General features: G+C 35.1%; 4 protein-coding genes and 1 pseudogene across 7 annotated transcripts; 3 read left to right on the top strand and 2 right to left on the bottom strand.

Annotated features, from left to right (window-relative positions):
* Positions 1–2,662: 2,662 nt before the first annotated feature.
* On the top strand, positions 2,663–5,116 carry LOC104773837 (sugar transport protein 5). 2 transcript variants are annotated; one of them, XM_010498504.2, is made up of 4 exons: positions 2,663–2,947; positions 3,056–3,375; positions 3,802–4,440; positions 4,539–5,116. In XM_010498504.2, exons 1-4 carry the CDS (start codon positions 2,812–2,814, stop codon positions 4,962–4,964), a joined length of 1,521 nt encoding a protein of 506 aa, XP_010496806.2. In that variant the 5' UTR covers positions 2,663–2,811; the 3' UTR covers positions 4,965–5,116. The 2 variants fall into 2 exon arrangements, with proteins under 2 accessions (XP_010496806.2, XP_087350171.1); XM_087494045.1 differs by having other exon boundaries at positions 2,713–2,947; positions 4,528–5,116.
* Positions 5,117–6,597: 1,481 nt separating this feature from the next.
* LOC104773840 (uncharacterized) lies at positions 6,598–9,420 on the top strand. Of its 2 annotated transcripts, none has more exons than XM_087497276.1 (8): positions 6,598–7,054; positions 7,159–7,299; positions 7,441–7,668; positions 7,827–8,034; positions 8,135–8,271; positions 8,396–8,476; positions 8,612–8,678; positions 8,760–9,420. In XM_087497276.1, exons 1-8 carry the CDS (start codon positions 6,723–6,725, stop codon positions 9,072–9,074), a joined length of 1,509 nt encoding a protein of 502 aa, XP_087353402.1. In that variant the 5' UTR covers positions 6,598–6,722; the 3' UTR covers positions 9,075–9,420. The 2 variants fall into 2 exon arrangements, with proteins under 2 accessions (XP_087353402.1, XP_087353403.1); XM_087497277.1 differs by having other exon boundaries at positions 6,601–7,054; positions 7,406–7,668.
* Positions 9,421–9,590: 170 nt separating this feature from the next.
* On the bottom strand, positions 9,591–10,829 carry LOC104773838 (signal peptidase complex-like protein DTM1). The gene is made up of 2 exons (XM_010498506.3): positions 10,406–10,829; positions 9,591–9,852 (listed from the first exon to the last, which is right to left on the bottom strand). Exons 1-2 carry the CDS (start codon positions 10,645–10,647, stop codon positions 9,762–9,764), a joined length of 333 nt encoding a protein of 110 aa, XP_010496808.1. The 5' UTR covers positions 10,648–10,829; the 3' UTR covers positions 9,591–9,761.
* A 1,630-nt stretch (positions 10,830–12,459) lies between these two features.
* Positions 12,460–13,543, top strand: LOC147924470 (uncharacterized). The gene is given in 2 exon segments (XM_087496797.1): positions 12,460–12,499; positions 12,738–13,543. Coding segments are annotated over 2 exon segments (846 nt in total).
* Positions 13,544–15,511: 1,968 nt separating this feature from the next.
* On the bottom strand, positions 15,512–20,106 carry LOC147924469 (uncharacterized; annotated as a pseudogene). Its single transcript, XR_015587503.1, has 5 exons — positions 17,962–20,106; positions 17,343–17,873; positions 16,594–17,264; positions 16,059–16,322; positions 15,512–15,812 (listed from the first exon to the last, which is right to left on the bottom strand). The product of XR_015587503.1 is annotated as an uncharacterized LOC147924469 (transcript).
* Between the last annotated feature and the right edge of the window lie 2,273 nt (positions 20,107–22,379).

Raw genomic sequence — 22,379 nt, 5'->3', positions numbered from 1 at the left:
TTAGAAGCACCAAACAGCTTTGTTAGTGCTTCTAGGGTTAAAATGTGTCTTTATCAAATGCAACTAACTAATTATAAGAGTTTGAGATAGATGTGGAGAGTTTAAAAGCCACTTATACCCATTTTGTCCCAAAAAAAGGCTAAAACCATGAAAACATTGCTTAGAAGCACTAAACAGCTTTGTTAGTGTTTCTAGGGTTAAAATAAGTCTTAATCCAATGCAACTAACTAACTATAAGGGTTTGACATAGATGTGGATAGTTTAAAAGCCACTTATACCCATTTTGTCTCAAAATAGGCTAAAACCAAGAAAACATTGCTTAGAAGCTGTAAACAGCTATGTTAGTGTTTCTAGGGTTAAAATGTTTCTTAATCCAATGCAACTGACTAATTATAAGAGTTTGAGATGGATGTGGAGAGTTTAAAAGCCACTTATACACATTTTGTCCCAAAAGAGGCTAAAACCATTAAAACATTGCTTAGAAGCTGTAAACAGCTATGTTAGTGTTTCTGGGGTTAAAATGTGTCTTAATCCAATGACACTGACTGATTATAAGAGTTTGAGATAGATGTGGATAGTTTAAAAACCACTTATACCCATTTTGTCCCAAAACAGGCTAAAACCAAGAAAACATTGCTTAGAAGCTGTAAACAGCTATGTTAGTGTTTCTGGGGTTAAAATGTGTCTTAATCCAATGCAACTGACTAATTATAAGAGTTTTAGATCGATGTGGAGAGTTTAAAAGCCACTTATACCCATTTTGTCCCAAAATAGGCTAAAACCAAGAAAACATTGCTTAGAAGCACCAAACAGCTTTGTTAGTGTTTCTAGGGTTAAAATGTGTCTTTATCAAATGCAACTAACTAATTATAAGAGTTTGAGATAGATGTGGAGAGTTTAAAAGCCACTTATACCCATTTTGTCCCAAAAAAGGCTAAAACCATGAAGACATTGCTTTAGAAGCACTAAACAGCTTTGTTAGTGTTTCTGGGGTTAAAATAAGTCTTAATCCAATGCAACTAACTAACTATAAGAGTTTGACATAGATGTGGATAGTTTAAAAGCCACTTATACCCATTTTGTCTCAAAACAGCTTAAACCAAGAAAACATTGCTTAGAAGCTGTAAACAGCTATGTTAGTGTTTATAGGGTTAAAATGTTTCTTAGTCCAATGCAACTGACTAATTATAAGAGTTTGAGATGGATGTGGAGAGTTTAAAAGCCACTTATACACATTTTGTCCCAAAAAAGGCTAAAACCAATAAAACATTGCTTAGAAACACTAAACAGCTTTGTTAGTGTTTCTGGGGTTAAAATGTGTCTTAATCCACTGCAACTAACTAATTGTAAGAGTTTGAGATAGATGTGGAGAGTTTAAAAGCCATTTATACCCATTTTGTCCCAAAACAGGCTAAAACCAAGAAAACATTGCTTAGAAGCACTAAACAGCTTTGTTAGTGTTTCTGGGGTTAAAATGTCTCTTAATCCATTGCAACTAACTAATTATAAGAGTTTGAGATAGATGTGGAGAGTTTAAAAGCCACTTATACCCATTTTGTCCCAAAACAGGCTAAAACCAAGAAAACAATGCTTAGAAGCACTGAACAGCTTTGTTTGTGTTTCTGGGGTTAAAATAAGTCTTAATCCAATGCAACTAACTAACTATAAGAGTTTGACATAGATGTGGATAGTTTAAAAGCCACTTATACCCATTTTGTCTCAAAACAGCTTAAACCAAGAAAACATTGCTTAGAAGCTGTAAACAGCTATGTTAGTGTTTATAGGGTTAAAATGTTTCTTAGTCCAATGCAACTGACTAATTATAAGAGTTTGAGATGGATGTGGAGAGTTTAAAAGCCACTTATACACATTTTGTCCCAAAAAAGGCTAAAACCAATAAAACATTGCTTAGAAACACTAAACAGCTTTGTTAGTGTTTCTGGGGTTAAAATGTGTCTTAATCCACTGCAACTAACTAATTGTAAGAGTTTGAGATAGATGTGGAGAGTTTAAAAGTCATTTATACCCATTTTGTCCCAAAACAGGCTAAAACCAAGAAAACATTGCTTAGAAGCACTAAACAGCTTTGTTAGTGTTTCTGGGGTTAAAATGTCTCTTAATCCATTGCAACTAACTAATTATAAGAGTTTGAGATAGATGTGGAGAGTTTAAAAGCCACTTATACCCATTTTGTCCCAAAACAGGCTAAAACCAAGAAAACAATGCTTAGAAGCACTGAACAGCTTTGTTTGTGTTTCTGGGGTTAAAATGTGTCTTAATCCAATGCAACTAACTAATTATAAGAGTTTGAGATAGATGTGGATAGTTTAAAAGCCACTTATACCCATTTTTGTTCCAAAACAGGCTAAAACCAAGAAAACATTGCTTAGAAGCTGTAAACAGCTATGTTAGTGTTTCTGGGGTAAAAATGTGTCTTAATCCAATGCAACTGACTAATTATAAGAGTTTGAGATTGATGTGGAGAGGGTATAAGGATGTTATACCCAACTCGATCTATTGTTACCTACATATGGTATGTTTTGAACAACGTGAATTAGCATAGTTCATTATTACGTATATATAGGTAAGGTAAGTGGTCCAAGCGTTTTAGACGTATGTATTTGTGTACAAAATTGTAACCATAAGAAAAGAAGAAAAAATTGATAAGTGGTTGCACAGTTGCACCATCAAGTCATGACGCCAACTAACTAAAATATTCACCTAATTAAAAGCCCTCTTTAATGTATTCTCTTTGTTCATTTGGGTTTACAACAAAAACAACTTTTCATGCATTCGTAAGGGATAAGCAAAATGGCTATCGGAGGATTGGCTCTTGATAACTCGGACGCCGGCAACATTGACGCCAAGATCACTGCCGCAGTTGTCATGAGTTGCATTGTGGCTGCCTCATGCGGTCTCATTTTTGGATACGACATCGGAATCTCAGGTTTTAATTCAAGCACACAAAGGATCATCTCATACAACAAGTTTTAAATTTTTAAGTAAAAACAAATTGTACTAATTAATATAATTTTGATTTTTCAATTTAACAAAGGGGGTGTGACGACTATGAAGCCGTTTCTTGAGAAATTCTTTCCATCGGTTCTCAAAAAAGCTTCGGAAGCTAAAACGAATGTGTACTGCGTCTACGACAGTCAACTTCTTACGGCCTTCACATCCAGCCTCTATGTCGCCGGCTTACTCGCTTCCTTAGTGGCTGGCCGTCTCACCGCGGCTTATGGTCGCCGCACCACCATGATCCTCGGCGGTTTCACTTTCCTCTTTGGTGCCCTCATCAATGGTTTAGCTGCCAACATAGCCATGCTCATTTCCGGTCGGATTTTGCTAGGATTTGGTGTTGGTTTCACCAACCAGGTAGCTGTAGTTCTAATTTCACTAAAGTCCATAATATAATTTTGTTTGTTTGTGTAGATATGCATGGAAAAGTGAGCCATCCGATTTACAATTTAGTTTCTTTGATTTTTTTTTTTTTAATCACTTCTATAAAGCCTGAAGCCAAATACTATTATAGTTCGTATGGTTATGGCCTGGTCTCATCAAATTTCATTAATATTATGTTTATGCACTAATAAAAATATACAAATTTTATAAATTTTACTACACTAAAACTGTTATGGTCCAGTTTCTGTTTCAGTTTGTTGGTTTGTTACTACACTAAAACTATGCGGTTTGTAAACAGTTTAGTTTCGGTTTAACTTGTATTTGGTTTTGTAAGCAAATCTATTACAAGGTAACTAAAAAAATTACAAATTTTTGAATGTGAACACGTACGTACGCTAGGCGGCTCCGGTATATCTTTCGGAGGTAGCCCCACCGCGATGGCGTGGAGCATTCAACTCCGGCTTTCAATTCTTCATCGGTGTCGGAGTAGTAGCAGCCAATCTAATAAACTACGGCACGGACAGCATTCACAACGGCTGGCGCATCTCACTAGGCCTAGCTGCTGTACCAGCCGCGATCATGACCGTCGGATGTCTATTCATTTCCGACACACCTTCTAGCCTCTTGGCCCGTGGGAAACACGAACATGCCCACGCGTCGTTGCTAAAGCTACGTGGCGTCGAAAACATAGCTGATGTGGAAACCGAGCTAGCGGCGTTTGCTAGGTCAAGCCAGCTAGCCATAGAGGCTAGAGCCGAACCTTTTATGAAGACGATATTGGAAAGACGGTATAGGCCTCATCTTGTGGTTGCTGTGGCGATACCATGTTTTCAGCAGTTAACCGGGATCACGGTTAATGCGTTCTACGCGCCGGTTCTGTTTCGATCGGTTGGGTTTGGTTCTGGTCCGGCTCTTATCGCGACCTTGATACTCGGGTTGGTTAATCTTGGTTCGCTTCTTGTCTCAACTATGGTTATTGACCGGTTTGGTAGACGTTTATTGTTTATTGCTGGTGGTATTCAGATGTTTATTTGTCAGGTACGTTCTAAAATTCTCATTAGGTTAAGTTATGGATTATATATTTATGCTTGTCACAAATCATGCAAAAATTGATAACTAGGTCAGGTCATGTACAGGTGGCAGTGGCTGCGTTGCTAGCGGTGACAGAGGGAGCCACCGGGGACGGAGAGATGAAGAAGGGCTACGCCGTGACGGTGGTGGTGTTACTTTGCATATACGCGGCTGGGTTTGGATGGTCATGGGGGCCATTGAGCTGGCTGGTCCCAAGTGAGATATTCCCACTCAAGATGCGGCCGGCTGGTCAGAGCTTAAGTGTGGCCGTGAACTTCGCTGCAACGTTTGCTCTCTCTCAGACGTTCTTGGTAACGCTCTGCGATTTCAAGTACGGTGCGTTCTTGTTTTACGGCGGTTGGATCTTTATAATGACGTTATTCGTCATCATGCTCTTGCCAGAGACAAAAGGGATCCCTGTGGATTCCATGTATCAAGTTTGGGAGAAGCATTGGTATTGGCAACGGTTTACTAAACCGACGTCAACTTGAAAGATGCAAAATTGCAATGGTTTACATTTTCCATGGATTATGTTTATTAGTTAGGATTGAAAGGATATAAGACATGCAACGTACATCAAATTAGTATTGTATGTATATTTTGACTGGAATCTTTATATTGTTATGCAATTAGTTATTTTCAAGCTTGATATCCTACAAAATTAACGTGCAAAAGAGTTTCATTATAGGTTATCTAGCAAATTGAAAATTTGAAATTGGGTTAGTTTACAAAATAATTTAGGACTCATTACAATACGGAATATAAACCATGAAGTTTTCTTCTTTTTATACACTTTTCACATAATCACATGAGCTTATAGACGAGTAGGGAGCAAAGCAAATAAGATCGATAGTTGGTGAAAGAAGCAGAAGGCGGACGACGAGAGGTAAAAGTCGCATATATATACATTTCATTTTTTTTCTTTATGTGAGTGTAGCTTGATTTAGACGATGTTATACAAATCAAGGAACTGATTTTTGTATTTGGACATCCATAGTCTTACAAATCTGATTTATTTTGTAGGTTTGAGGAAAAAAATAATTGGTTAAAGAAGCAAAAGACGAAAACAAAAATGAGATAAGGTTTGCATAATATAAAATACTAAAGTAATCTTAAAGTTACATGGAAACTTGAAAACATCCTATATTGTGAAACAAAAAAGTTTTTCTAAAACATCTTATATTTTGAAACGGAGGGAGTATATTTTTTTCTTATGCGTGTAATTTTTTTTTTTTTTTAACACATACCTTGCTCTTATGCGTGTAACTTGTTGTATACGATGTTATTCCAATAGAACCCATATTTTGGTCAGCTTTAACCTTGTTTACTTTGTAGTTGTAGTGAATTCTATGAGACTTGAGATTACCTTTTATGTCTTTACATGTATTGTTTTGGATTCTAATAAAAGAATTCAAGCGTTCAACAATAAAACATGTATTATACATATTTTTTGAAAAATGATTTAACTAAACATGTTTAGTTCGCATAAAGCATTCCGAAAATACCTATATCTATGTTTTCTGGATTCAACACTGTTAAAAAAATATGGACTCTGAAATCTGATCAAAAACTCTTCAATCAACCATATCCATAAAAATCACAACTATAGGAAAAAAAGTATTATATTTCGTATTGTTTTTGTAACGTTCCAAGTTTTTAATATTATCCTATCTGCTTTCAAGCCCATAAAATAAGCCCATCGCCTTCCCACAACCCATACTTCCAAATCATTACGGTTTCCAAAGCAGAAGAATCAAAAGATTTATTAAGATTGTGAATGGTCGCAGCAGTCTTGCGGAGAAATCCGTCTGCGGACTGTACTGCTTTTTATTTATCATTTAATAAATATAGTTTGCATGGTGTGATCTAAATAAAGCAGAGACAAGATCGCAGCAGACCAACTACAGACCGCTTTTGCATACAAATAAAGTTGATTCACAATAGTCTGTAATCCGTTCTAAAAATGGAACGGTTCAGACCGCAGATAGATTTGGCCGCTCTGACTACAGTTAGCATTTAAACCCTAGGTGAAAAGAACAAATCAAAGCCGACACGTGGCAGTCACTCCTTGACAGCTGGATAATACTTACTGGCCCTCTAAATCTACGAAATTTATTTGTCTCCATCACTCTCCTTTTTTTTTTCTGGTTCTCTCTTCTCTTTTTGTGTATTTTATTCAAAAGCCAATTCCCAATTTCCCACCAAAGCTCTTTTGGCGCAATCCGGAGAGTCTCACTGACGACGACGTCATGTCGTCACCATCCGGCGAGTCTACGAACGGCTCTCGTTGCTGCTCATCATGCATCAACGGTGACAACGATGGAACCCCCGGCGACGATTTCGGTAAATCGGATGAGTTTACATGCATTCACTGCAAAAGTTCCGATCGATTCGATCTCTCTTCTTCGTCCTGTTACTCTGAATCGGAATCGAAATCGGTGGACGATTCGGAGAAGCTTCGAAGAATCATCGTCGCTTCCGTCAAAGGATTCACTATAGGTACTGGTTTAAAAGGTGGATTAGCTATTTTCTCAATCGTAGCTCGTTTCGCTCGCCGTCGTAGGTCTTCTTCTCAATCCAGGTTAGCCGAATCCGCCTTGATATATATATATATATATATATATATATATATATTTAATATTCCGGTTTAATAGCTCAATCTGATCTGATGGTAATCCGGTTTAGGAAAATCGGGGAGTTTTCGAATAGTGAAGCGATTGCTCTGGGGATTAAGGAGACGTTGAGATACGGATTGTTTTTGGGAACTTTTGCTGGGACTTTTGTTACAGTTGATGAAGCTATTGCTGCTTTAGTAGGAGACAAGAGGCATGTCCCTACACTATTCTTTTGGATTTTTGTTTTGTTTTGTTTTTCTTCTGATTTTTAGAATGAACCAAAATAGTGAAATATAGAATCATATCGATTGCTTCAGATTTGATCACAGTGAAGTAATTTATCTGAATCCAGAACTGCAAAGTGGAGGGCCCTGTTTGCTGGATTGGTGGCTGGACCATCTATGCTTCTCACAGGGCCAAATACTCAACATACGAGTTTGGCTGTTTATATATTGATGCGTGCTGCGGTCCTTGCGTCGCGCTGTGGCATTAAAAGTAAACGGTTCGGGAAGATATGCAAGCCGCTTACTTGGAAACATGGGGACTTGTTTCTCATGTGTCTCTCTTCCTCACAGATTTTGTATGTTCTCCTTTCTCTCTACATAGATATTAACTTATTCCAACATCTGGCTCAGTTTTCTTTTTACTAGGTTCTTGGTTATTAGTTGTTTCTGATTATGCATATTAGATCATTTATTCTTAGATTAGCAATTTGTGTGTGTGTGTTTTTTTTTTCAGGTCTGCTTACATTTTGAAACAAGAAAACCTTCCTTCATCGTACAAGTCTTTTCTTAATAAACATGGTGGGAAGGATCTTTCTATCTTACAAGGTGTAAAAGATATCGCCAGCGCTCAACCATTCACCAATTTAAGGGCAATTGAGAAATATTACAAGTCTGTTGGAGTTGATATCAAACTGGATCCTAACATGAAAGTCCCATGTTCGGTATGCGTTTATATCGTATCTTATGTTCTACTATAGTATCATCAGTAGCAAGCATTACTTGCCTCCTTTGTGTTAATTGTCTCATGTTGTTTCCATGTAGATAATACATGGAAATGAGTCATGTGTTAAGCATGGTATTACATTTTTCCTTCAAGCTTACAAGAGGGCGCTACCTGTCTATGTCCCTGTCTACTTGATTCCAGCGCTAATAGTCCATCGTCAAGACCTGCTAAAAAAGTACTAGATTCGTGTCCTGCAGAATCTTATAATTTTCTATACTACTCATTGAAAATGGTATTTAGTTTCTATACGTTCTCATTTACTCATCACCTCATGATATCTTTCATATCCAATCTCACAGGCAATACTCGATACTTGGCAAAGGTCTTCTGGGCACGGCAAGATCAAGTTTGTTTCTCTCGACTTACTGCTCTTCTGCCTGGTTAGAATCATTTATTGAAAAGCTCTTAATTTCATACCCTATTTAAAAAAACATAGTAAGATTTAACAATTTTTTTTGTTTGTTTGTTATTACTTAAGTTGAAACTTATACCATCTCTGTAATGATTTAAACTAGGGCTTGGACTTGTCTACTTTTCCGAACTTTTGAGACATGTAACATACCGCTAGTGGCCATAGCAACGGTAACAAACCAAATCCATCCACATCACATACATGTGTATGTGGAACTAATATTTTCCCTAAACTGAGGTTTTTTCCTACAGTTCCCAACAGGTCTGGCCTTAGCTATTGAGAAGAAAAGCAGAAGAATAGAGATATCACTCTACTGCTTAGCAAGGGCAATAGAGAGCTTCTTCACTTGCATGACAGATGCTGGATATATACGACCGCCCAAGAGTCTAAGAAGAGCAGATGTGGTTGTGTTCAGCGTTTCGACAGCCATCATAATGCATTGTTACGCGCAAGAAAGAGAGGTATTTCGATCAAAATACTTGAACGTTCTAGATTGGGTTTTTGGTGTTCCTCCTCCTCCCCCTGTTACTCCTCGCGAAAAAAACCTAGAGACATTTACTTTCTAATATATCGACTTCAGAGGGCAAAACATAAGTTATCACGAAGTTTGAGAAGTCTTGAAAGTTGTCATTTTGTTCTCCACTTTTAACCTAAAGATCTTTGATGTGGGATAGAATTTGGTGGTAGAATGTTCATCTATAGAGTCTCTAGGAGTTTTGTTTTGGGTTTTGGGATATCAAACGAAGATAGCCATATGCCAATTCATGTAGCTCATCTCTCTAACTCTAACCCCAATAGTGTATTTTACCAAAGTGATGCGGGTCACAGTGATCAACTCACTTGAAAGTATTGTAACCATGTTTATTTTTCTTCCACTATAGGGTAAAAAAAATAAGAAACAAAATTTATAAATTACGTAAAACTGTTTATTTTTTTGTCCAAGAAAAAAAAAAATTCTTTTTTGTTCTGAATGGAAAAAGCCTCTACGTGGTAAATGATTGTGAATTTGTAATCATCAATCTAAGGAGACCAGTATGGTTCGATTGGATAGGCATGTCTTGAATAGGCATGTGGGTCATTGATTTTGCAGACCAAATCCGTTGTAAATATAATATGTAAATCTTAGAGTGGGTCTTTCATGTTCTTCGCAGTTAAAATAAATTCTATGAAAGGAAATTGTAACAAGGCTAACAACATATGCTAATTAACATTATAAACCATACGTAAAGCTGGACGAGTTACACAATATGACTTCAATAATTTGATACGAACATCCACCACCTATACATTGCATATCCATAGACCGTGCCGTATAAAACCATCCTCATAGGGTACACTCTAAACCTGCATATATAGTTTTTTACATAAAAAGTAAATATAATTCAATCATCACAGAAACGTGCATAACTTGTAAATCTAATTCGTTGCTATACACACGTATTACAGACTGTTCCGAACATGGTACGTTGTTGTTATATGTTTCAAAGATTTATCCATTATTAGATCCAAAAAAAAGATTCAACCATTAGGCACTAATTTAAACCGATCTAATAATATAAATCAATATATAATTTTCATAAACAATATATAATCAACCATTAGTGCAGTGGCCAAAGGTAAGTCCTTAATGTAAAAAGCACCATCATATCCGGGAGTTCCGCTTCCTATAGATTAAGCTAATGGACCGGCCTGTGGCCCAATAGTTGAAAAAAAAAACAATATAAAAATATCCGTAGCTTTACAATATGCATACATTACAAATGTAACCTAGCTAACATTATACCGTATATTTATACATTGGGGTTTATATAATCTAAACCAGAATTTAGATCTAACAATTGAAAAAGTGACATATACGTATGAAACAACTAATCTGATATTGGAATAAGATAGTAACCTTGAAGGATGAGATTTGCGGGAGAGAGCGGCGGCTCTTTCCTCGGCGGTGACAGGGTATCCCCACCGTGAGAAACTCCGATCAAAGAAGTCCCAATCAGGCAAAAGTATGCCACCGATAAGAGAAATACCGACGGCGTAAGTAACAACAGTCTTCTTTAAAGACTGTGTCCATAACCATACGACCACCATCACCAACGCAAGACCTACCATAGATGATCTCAGTGCTGCTTCGTTTCCCATTTTTTATGGTTAGGTAAGTAGGTAATTTATTTTTAAAAGCGGGATTAGTTGAAGGTGCGTTTGAGAAGAGAACGAAAAGGATGGTAACAGTCTAACAGAGTTAAACATGAAAAGAAGAAGACTAATATAACTCACAGAAGATTCAAGATTGTGAAGAATGTGTTAAATTGATTTTTATATTAAGGGGATATTTTGGAAAAATGCGTGGCAATTGAATGCCGCCATAAATGTAGTGATGTCCCAACTGTATTTTTAGATCCAAAATTGTTTGTTTCAATTCAATTTGTCATTTGAGTTACTTAGTTTAAGATCCGGATGAAAAATATACTCCCTCTGGTTTTTTTTAGTTGTCATTCTAGAGTAAAAATTTTGTTTTCCAATACTTATCGTTTTAAGTTTCCAATGCATATGTTTTGGAAAAATACCAATTTTATCCCAACTATTTTAATGCTTTGACCAATGAAAAAATTAGAAAATGTATTAAATAAGGGGTATAATAGAACATTGATCTATTTTCTTAATTAGTGTGCAAAGCTCTAGTACAACAAGTAAAAAAAACCGGAGGGAGTAGTCTAAATAAAATGACATAATCGTCAAAGTAAAAACTATAATAAAAATATTTAATAAAGTTATAACTACTAATTTTTTTATATAAAAACTAGTTAAAAATAACGAATTCTAATATAATAATAATTTATAAATTTTTTATTTATAGAAATATATTATTTATTACTATTATAAACTTATACAATCTTATTATATAAAGTTGGGTTTTGGAAGTTAGCCATTAACAAGATTTTGACATGTGTCAAGTTATCAATCTTAGATTTTGACAAGAGTAAAAGTTAATATTTAAAAGGGAGAATTTGATTACAACAAAAATAAAATATTTTGTTTCAAAAAATATTAATAATTTAAAAAGATAATTATCAAAAATTACATAATTTATTATAAATACAAAGTTTTTAAAAATAATTATAAGGAGATTATATATATATATATTTCATTAAATTTGAAATTATAATATTATTTATTTATTTTTAATTTTTAGTTATTAATTCTACAAAAAAATAGAAAAAGGGATTAAGGAAAATATACAGTTAATTATTAATTTTAAATTTTGTAAATACTCACTTCTATATAAACATAGATCGTTTCATATTTAAATAATTCATTCAAAAATACTGCTTTCAACTTTGTTTAATTGGGAATTTTTTTTAATGGAAACACTACTTTCTTATTTTTAAGCCAAAATTTTCTCATACTTTTTACTTTTTCAGTTGAGAATAAGGAGATTAATATGTTGACCCAGAAAAAAAATATATATATATACATTTTCTTTTCCAAATACTATATTTTAAAATTTATTGTAGTATTTTTATATTGTTTTATTTAATTTATATTTTATCTTTGAATTATTTGGGATTCATATATTACTGTGCTTATAATTTTCTATTGTTTCTTTAATTATGTACGTCAAATTAATTTTCTTCTAATTTTTCAACGGTTGGTCATAAACCCTTTTTTTTTTTTGCAAACATAATTGGTACCATTATTCATTCAATCTCAAAGGGAGATAACAATTAGAAGCTCATCAACCTAATGGATAGATAAAATAGGCTAATTAAACACAAGCTTACAACAAACATAGATAGATAGATTAGAAAAACATAAATTGTTGTTAATAGATCCATAGAAGCTCAAAGACAGTGACACCCTGGTTCGCGGAAAGGTTTAAAAGAATTGATTTGGCCACATATGTCACCAAAATGCACTTATTTTTCTGGTCAAGGGTCTTGAGAGAACTTCATGATGGGTGAACTTCCTAGAAGTGATTTTCGAAACTGTGCAAGTGAGGACAGAACACAGTAAAATATCATTTGTTGATTTGTACGGTCGGTAAACAAGTTTTTAAAGCCTCCTAGACGTAACAAACCGGCAATCAAATATGGGTGGGTCCACGGACCGGGAATAGATGTAGGACCCACTTAGGAAGGTGGGCCCATAGACTGAGAGTGGACATGGGCTCACTAAGCAAGGTGGCGGTTGAGGCGTTACAGAGACAGAGGCTACATCATGATGCGTCAAAGATACTTCTAAGAATGAGTATTTGATCGTGGAAGATACAGTCATTCTTTGGAGCGATCTGAAAGAAATGTATGAATACCAAAAAACGGTGATTCTACCAAGAGCCCAATATGAATGGACACAATTGAGACTCCAAGATTATAAGTCTGTTAGTGAGTACAACTCCGCCTTGCACAAAATTACCTCCAAATTGGCACTATGTGGTGAAAAGGTAACGGAGGAGGACAAGTTAGAGAAAACTTTGTCTACTTTCAATGCAAACAATGTGTTGTTACAAATACAATACCGTGAAAAGGGGTTTACCAGGTATTCCCAGTTGATAACATGCCTTTTTGTGGCTGAAGAACAGAACCAGCTATTGTTGCACAATCATGGTATGCGTCCAACTGGATCTGCACCACTTCCCGAAGCGAACACGGCATCTTTCGGTAAGAAAGAGCAAAACAAAACCACTAACCATGGTCGTGGAAGTGGAAATCAACGCGGCCGTAGACGCGGTCGTGATTGTCAACACGAATATGGTCGAGGCCATGGAGTACCAGTTCAGAACCATTCTTTCAAGAAGAAGTGGACCGGTAACAAATAATAGAAAGCACCATATGAAAGCGTTTGTCACCGGTGTGGAGGAGAGGACCATTGGGCTAAGAGGTGTCGGATACCAAAACACCTTGTTGATCTTTATCAACAATCCCTAAAGCAAGAGGGGCAAAAGGTGGAAACAAACTTTGTGTTTGAGGATGGCGAAGATGATTTTGGTCATGATGGTGCTACTCATATGGACACCTCTGATTTGCTTGAAGAGTATTAGTGCTTTTTATAAGACTTTAAACCCGCACATCGGGTGGATCCTCATCTAGTATAAGTATATTGAAGGGTATCTAATAGCTACCAATATAAGATTGTGTTATTTGTTTGCGTTCTTAAACCTGAGTTATCGTCTAAATTTGTTTTCAATTTCTTGTATTGCAGCCAATACTTATTTCATAATATATTCGAAATATATATATTTGAATATTTTCTATGTTATGATGATTTATACATATGTTCGAATGGTAGTATCATCTTCCACTTAAATACTTTTTTTTTGGACGAAACCACTTAAATACTTTATATGATCCATTATATAAGAATTTTTAGCTAAAAACACAATAATTAAGAAATAATAAATATTGTATCATTTAACAAAATTCAACCAATAGAAAAAAAGTTACAGACAAATGTAAATATTCCAAAATTTTTAAATTAGTATAAAAAATGCATATAACTTGATTTTTAATTATCAAATAGAACAGAGAAAAAGTCTAAATTTTTTTATATTGGAATAGAGAGAATATCAAAAAATTTTATATTGGGATAGAGAGAATATAAAATAGAACAGAGAAAAAGTCGACTGACACACGCCTTGTGTCAACCAATGCATCTCCCCCTGCATCGACCGATACACACCTTGCATCGACTGATGCAACACCACTGTGTCAGCCGATGCACTCCTTGCATCGACCGATACACTCCTTGCATCGACCGATGCAACTTCCAAATTCATAACTGCGTCAAATGATACACTCCTTGCATTGACCGATGCAGCGCACCGATTACTCGCGTACCAACGCGATTGCATCGATTGATGCTATCATGGCATCGATCAATGTAGTTGCCCTAGCGACGAAAGCAGACGCCGTCTTCGAACGCAACTCGTCCTCCAACACCACCAATCGTCCAAGAACATCACCACAACCAAACCAGGCCATAGAAAACACAAAAATCACAACAAACAAAGAATCAATCCACCAAATCACTGAAAAAATACATAAAACTCAGAGATCTCATGCTCAGATAAGCCATGGTCATGCACTCACCTTTAACACGAAGATTCTGACTCTAGAAGCATGAAATCAACACCACAGCAAGCCCCAACACATCCTCAAACTCAGATCTCCACTTCCACAAACAGATCTCTCGAGAAACGGCACAAAAACTCACAAATAAGACTCTGGAAGAACTCTCATTCGCTCAAAAAAATACTCGAGTCTTAGGTTTTCATCAACTAAACCGCGTCAAACCGGAGAAAAAAGAACTAATCCAAACACAATCTGCGTAGTTGCATCGATCGATGCACACCCTGGCGTCGATCGATGCACAAACCGGATTTTCCAGTTCACGGGCGTTAAAATATTAAACATAAATTGTTACTAAAACACAACGTTGATGAAAGAGGAAACACAATGTTGTCACAAGAAAACATTCAAATTCCTATCGCATATTTCGAAGGAAAATAGAAGGAAACACCTGTTTTCTACCAATTTCCTTCAAAAAATGAAAGAGGTAAACGCCTGAAGGAAATCGTTTTTTGAAGGAAATCGAAGTAAATTTCTTTCGAAAATGTTTTGAAGGAAAAGTCGAAGGTAAAGTGGAAGGAAACATGAAGGATAATTATGACCCTTTTCCTTCTATATTTTTGAAGGAAAATATTTTCCTTTGTGTTTCCTTCGAAATCTTCCTTCACATTTCCTTCGAAATCTACCTTCTCATTTCCTTCGAAATCTTTTTTCTCATTTCCTTCGACAAGATTTCATTTGAATTTCCTTCGAAACCTTCATTCTAAATTCTTTCGAAATTTTCATTCTCTTTTCCTTCAAAACTCGCCTGTGTGATTTTAAAATCCGATTCACTTTTCAATTTCTCATAATCAATTGTAGATTTTGTTTTATCCTGCAGTTTTACATTGCAGGATGAAATTAGTTTCTTCATACATAGATAAATTCACAAACGTTTTACAAAAAATATCATGTTATATTACAAAATCATTACAGAAACAGTTATTATGGCTGGGTTTCATCATCTTCCTCCATGCTTGTGGTCACTGGGTGGTTAGGTGGCTGTAGGTCAGGAAACTTTTGTAAGAGGAGCTTGTTGCATTCCATGAGGTACTTGATCTGAGCATCTTTTTGGAGTTCACGTGCCTTCAAAGTTTGAATCTCCTCTTGTAACTTAGGAATCTAGCGTGGTTGAAGCACAGATGAGTCCTCAACGAAAAGGTTACCAAAGCCATAGAGTTTTCCTCTTACCTTGGGAACAACCTGTGAACAACCAATTAATCAGTGGATGGAGATTGTTAGAAGCTTACCATAATTGATAATCTTAGAGTTTATAAGACTAATGAAGCCCACTAACAAATCATTCCAATTATTTAGAAGCCTTAATTGGCCCAAACCAATTTAATTATACGATTGCAAAAAAAAATTAATTGTGCTTTTTGATGTTATCATATATTTAGCAAATGTAATTTAACAAAAAACAACATATATAATAAATAAAATATTTACCGTTTATTCAGAATCGGATGAATATTCGGATGATGCGGAATCAGACTCTTCTTCAAACTCTCCAACCTCTTCTTCCGAAACGTTCAAAACATCATCGATTATAATTTCTTCTTCTAGTTCTCCTGGAATAGTTTCGTCATGAGTAAGCTCGACAGAGCCTATGTCCCCAACATATATTTGTTGCAGCGGGCCATTTTCTATTACGCCTCGCACTCTTCCTCTAGGGCTTATTTCACTACAAGAAATGCGGCACTTAACGTCAGTTTGTTATTGGGTTAACGTCATTTTAAAATTGACGTTAAAAATAAAACGTCACTTACCAAACCGACGTAACATCAAGTGTCGTTAAGTTTTTTTGCTTCGGTTAATAAAATGACGTTAAGTCAAACGTCATTAAACTAACGTCGGTTTCTTTTTCTTTAACATCAATTACAATACTTTTACAACCGACGTAAGTTACACATAATTAATTATTTATTTTTAGTATTAAATTTTAATATTATAAAAAGAAATCAACTTATGTCAGTTTGATAACCGACGTTAATTTCCTTCCTATTTTTTCACCTTGCGTCGGTTCATGTAGTGTCGCAAATAAAGTGACGTGATATAGAGAATTTCTTGTAGTGTTTGTGTAACAGTAACCCACCAATCTTTTTTTTTTGGTAAGCCGAGGATAGGGAATGTAACACACTTGGTCTCCCTGTGATGCGAGGATGAAAGGGTCATATTTATCGAGCCTCCTTGAGGTTCGTACTGAAGTTACACCAAATTTGTCAACATGTACTCCCCTCTCAATAGATGGATCATACCAATCACACATGAAAACTATGCATTTTAAGTTTATTACTCCAGGAAACTCAACCTCCAAAATCTCATTCAGAACACCATAATATATTGTATTACCGGCCTGCGTACTAATACCGGAGTTGATTGTTGTCATGTTCTCTCTCTCGCGATAAAATTTGAATGCATATCCACGTGTGTAGTAAGCTGGTGAACTTTGTGCAAGCGACAATGGACCGTCAACCAACTCTTCTAACTAAGTATGTAATCGTTCACCTCTATTATTGCATGTTATCACCTCTAGTTGTATGTAAAATGCTCACATATAATTTCATCCATTGTTCAAACTCATTTTGTTTCATGGTGGCAATAGTCTCTTCATTGTAATGTGGATATGATGTTCGCAACTGCTCGAGATAAATCCTGTATAGAGAATATTATTAAAATAAACATAAAAAATGTAGGCAAAATATCAATTAAATGGACATTACTTAAAAATACTTCTCATATGGCCATAGTTCCTCACAATTCAAGAGAATGTAGGTATGCAAATGTTTTACTTCTTCTTCGGTTAGCCACCGCTTAGTTGGTTTCCCACTTAACCGCCCAATTTGTGAAAAAATGTCTGGAACTTGGGTTATGTATTGTGGTTTTTCACCACCATCATCATAACGGCTTGGTTTTCTGCTCTTGGTTTGAACACTTGGGGGAAAGTAGTGAGAAGCAAAATTGGATCTTTCTTCGTTGATGCTTTGAGCGATAATCGAACCTTCCACTTTGCTTAAATTTTTCACCTTCTTTTTCAAGTAAAACATGAATCTTTCAAAGGGGTACATCCACCTATACTGAACAGGACCCCAAGTTCTGCCTCTCTAGGAAGATGAATTGGAAGATGTTCCATTACATCAAAAAAGGAGGGTGGGAATATTTTTTCGAGGTTGCAAATAATAACGGGTATGTTCTCAGATAATTGTCTAATGCCAGCTGGGGTAAGTGATCTTGTACATAGGTCTCGAAAGAAAGCACTAATTCCTGTAATGTGAAAACAATACATTTTATATGTTTATACATATTAGTTGGTTTTATGAAAAACTAATTTCGTATGTTTTAAAAAAAATACCTACAATAGCTTCATGTTCATGTTTGGGGAGGAGTTCGAGAAATGCAAATGATAGTAACCGCTGCATAAACACATGACAATCATGACTCTTCATCCCTGATAATCGACCTTCTTGGTTGTCAACACAGTTTCGTAGGTTGGAAGCATATCCATCAGGGAATTTTACTTTACGCACAATCCACCTAAAAAAGGCATCTTTGGCATCTCCATCTAATCTGAATTTTGGGATAGGACCTCTTCCGCTTGGTAAAACATGTAAATGAGGACGATTACATATCAAAGGAAAGTCTAATCTCGACTTCACATTGTCTTTTGTCTTCCCCGGGACATTTAAAACGGTATTGAGCAGGTTGTCAACGACATTCTTCTCAATGTGCATGACATCAAGATTGTGTTTTAACAAGAGATCTTTCCAATAAGCCAACTTCCAGAAAATACTATGTTTGTGCCAATTGTGATACTCTCCATAACCGTCTACTGGATTATGTCCACCACCACCGCAATATGTTGTCTTTTCCGCACCAAAATCCCTTAGTTGCGTTAATATAGATTCACCATCTAGCTCAGGTGGCGGAGCATCTGAAACTGTGCGATTTTTCGTAAACAGTTTTTGTTGCGACGGTAAGGATGAGAGCCTGGGAGAAATTGCCTGTGACAGTCAAACCAACTTGTCTTCCGTCCATGTTTTAACTGAAATGCATCTGTGCTATCTTGACAATACGGACATGATAATCGTCCATGTGTTGTCCATCCTGATAACATTCTGTAAGCTGGAAAATCGCTTATTGTCCACATTAGCACCGCCCGGAGAGTAAAATTTTGCTGCCAAGAGACATCATACGCTAGAACTCCGTGCTCCCATAGGACTTGTAACTCATGAATCAAAGGTTGTAAGAACACATCAAGAGATCTCTTCGGGTGTTCTGGACCAGGGACAAGCACAAAGAGAAATAGAAACTCTCGCTTCATGCACAATGATGGAGGCAAATTATAAGGTGTGAGAATAACTGGCCACAAAGAATATTGTCGTCCATGCTTTCCAAAAGGGTTGAAACCATCTGTACATAGTCCTAGGTAGAAGTTCCTACTTTCTGCTGCAAATGCAGGATACAATCTCTGAAAATGTTTCCATGCCTCTGCGTCTGAGGGATGCGCGATCTCCCTGTTAGTTGAATGCTCTTGGTGCCATCTCATTGCTGCAGCGGTGCGCTCTGCTTGATATAGTCTTTTCAATTGACCTGCTAACGGTAAATACCACATACGTTTAAACGGTACTCTAGACCTTCCACTAGTATTCTGGAACCGGGGCTTTCCACAAAATCGACAAGCTAAGTAGTCAGCGTCTGATTGCCAGTAAATCATCCAGTTGTCAATACAAACATCGATCATCTGATATGGCAAACCAAGTCCATGAACAAGCTTCTCAATTTCAGTATAAGAAGCTGGTGAAATGTTGTCTTCTGGCAAAATATCTTTCACAAAATCTGCCCAAGCATCTACACAATCTTCTGACAAATTGTAATCCGTCTTTATATTCATCATCCTAGTTGCGGCGAATAAAGGAGAATGTCCTTCCTTACAACCTTCATATAACTTATTCTATGAAGCATCTAGCATATCATAAAATCTTTTTGCTTCTACATTTGGTTCTTCTATTCTATTTGGAGGTTTTGGATATGCATGCATATTTTCCCTATATGCATCATGAACCATTTGAACTGTTCCTATATCATCTTCTCCCAATCTAGATTCTTCAACCCTCTCGGACACATTTTCACTAGTACTATTCACATGGTATGCATCATTTTCCCCATGATAAAACCATACTTTGTAACTTGACATAATTCCATCTCTATATATATGTCCCCAAACTAAATCCTTGTCGATGAAATTATTATTGTTACAAGATGTACAAGGGAAAAACATCTTACCACTTCTTAAGCAGCTTTCTTGATTCAAAGCGACGTTCATGAATTCAGTGAGTCCTGCTGCATACTCCCTCGTAAGCATCCCGTTCGGAAAGCCTCCCGCATATCTTTCCATATCCAGCCAAGAGCGAAAATTATTCATGCTTTCTCTTTAGAACAAACTAAATTTATATCAAAAATAATTTTGGTGGAAGCGTAATCTTTTTTTTTTTCTTTGTTGTCGTCAATTTAGATACGAATAATGGATGTATAGAGAACTAAATTATATAGGGAAATAAAGATCTGATTCCTTCTCAATTCCTACAAAAAAGTTTACTATTTCACCCACCACTCACCCGCTTTATATCCTTTTTGTTTTAACGTGCCGACATCAAAATTATTTTCCCATTATTTTGTAATTTCCTACAAATATTTCATATTAGAAAATATTCGAAGGGAAATAGAAGGAAAATTTCCTTTAAAATATCTACGACTTTATTTACTTTAAAAATACTTCTTGTTTCCTTCGACATTTCCTTCGAACTATATTTGAAGGAAATGCAAAGGGCATTTTCCTTCTAAATTCTTTACGGTCCTTTGCCTTCGGTTTTCCTGCCGTTTTCCTTCAAAATTTCCTTCAGTAACAAGTTTTGAAGGAATTTGGAAGGAAATTTTTTTCCGTTTTTTATGTTCTATCTGGTAGGATTTTTACTTCTTATTTCCTTCCAATGTTGTGTTTGGTCACAAAATTGAAGTTTTTTGGTAGGAAAAGTTTCTTTCCAAAACTTTTGGTATCTAATTTCGTAGGAAAACATCATGTTTTCTTGTAGTGAACCATCAAAATTAAAACTTATAATTAAAAAAATATTGTGGCAAAAAGACGCAACTTTGCAAAAAAAAAATATTTAAACTATTATAAATATAAGATATTTTATGAAGAATTATGGTAAAGAGTTACAACCATTATAAAAATTATTAATATTTCTATTACTAGTAAAAAACTATTATGATTTGTCAGACCCTAACTAAGAATATTAAACTAATGGTTGTAATGAGTAAATGCAATTTTCTAATAAATAATTATAATTAGTAAAAGATAATAATGAGTGAAAATGTATCAACGAAAAATAAAAATAAAAGACACAACTATCATAAAGAATAAAACTTTAAATATTAAAATAGTTTTTTTTTACAAATAGATGCAACTTTAAACTATATCTTAAGTTGAATTAAATTCCTGTATTCTATAATCATTTCTAAAATTTTTAGTTAGATTATGTAATAACTTTGAATATTGGATATTAATATTCAAGATTCAACATAAAACTGAAAAAGTTTTTGAACGAATAAAAATTTGTTAGTTATTGATGAAAAGACAAATATAAAGAGAGTTCAAAAAACATAACTATTTAAATAGACAAATCTGTTAGAATGAAAAGTTATGATGACAAAATATGAATAAAATATTATGAAAAATACAACTTTATAATAAACATTTACAACCATATAAATTTTGGAAAAAACATATAAAAACAATTTTTTTAACGAAAATGTACAATGAAAAGTTGCAATTGTTGTTCATATTTATTCAGATTGTTATTATTATATAGATTTTGTTTTGATAGCTGACATCGTTAGTTATAAGTGATAACCGCAAACTTACTAACAGTTAAGGACCCTCTTAATAAAAACAGAAGCTTTGACATAACAGTACAATAACCTCGGTGGAGACTCATTCTCCTCCGATTTTTTGTGACCGAGACTCATTCTCCTCCGATTTTTCGTTCCGATTTCATGCAAAAATCAGTTCTATTTTGTCGTTCAGAGAGTGTCGCGAAAGAGAGAGAGGAGGAAGAGAAAGAAGGAAAAAAATTGTTTTTATATTAAACCTACATCCAACAAAATAGCGACAAGTAGAGAATAAGAGTTGCCTCTTAAATCTACTAAATAAAAAGTTGCCTCTTATTTTTTCATTTAGTTTTGATTTATTTTTTATCCATTTAGCATAAGAGTCTTCACTAAATCTTCCGTTGGAGATGCCCAGAGCACTTGATGACATGTTGTCTAGTCGTCACTTAATCCTTGTTTTTTTCGTCTTTGAATTCTCTGCGGTTTTTGAGCAAGTTGAATAGTTTATTTTAATGACTTGAACATCAGAGAGTTATAAGAAAGAACTTGTAGAAATTTTTTCAGACTGCAAAGCGTTTAGTTCTATATATAATTCAAGAGACGTTTCCCTAATGCATAATTCACTCGTTGGAAAACTATATAAGAGGAACTGCCTTATTATTGGTGGTCGGTAATATACTACATGTGGCTTAAAACATGTCTTTAAATCTTGAATATTCATATTTTCATGTTTAACAAATCGCTCCAATCCTACATTTTATTATTGGTAATCATTTTCATCTCTTTGTTGGATTTATTCTTAAATTATAAAATCACATTTACAATTTCGTTTAAAATTGGATTTTGGATAACTTATCAAACTTGAGTTTTACTCTAATCGCT

Source organism: Camelina sativa, chromosome 17 (genome assembly GCF_030686135.1).
Source record: "Camelina sativa cultivar CO46 ecotype springtype chromosome 17, ASM3068613v1".
Classification (NCBI taxonomy): domain Eukaryota; kingdom Viridiplantae; phylum Streptophyta; class Magnoliopsida; order Brassicales; family Brassicaceae; genus Camelina; species Camelina sativa.
Note: the sequence above shows the minus strand (reverse complement) of the source record. Positions and strands in the feature narration are given on the sequence as shown.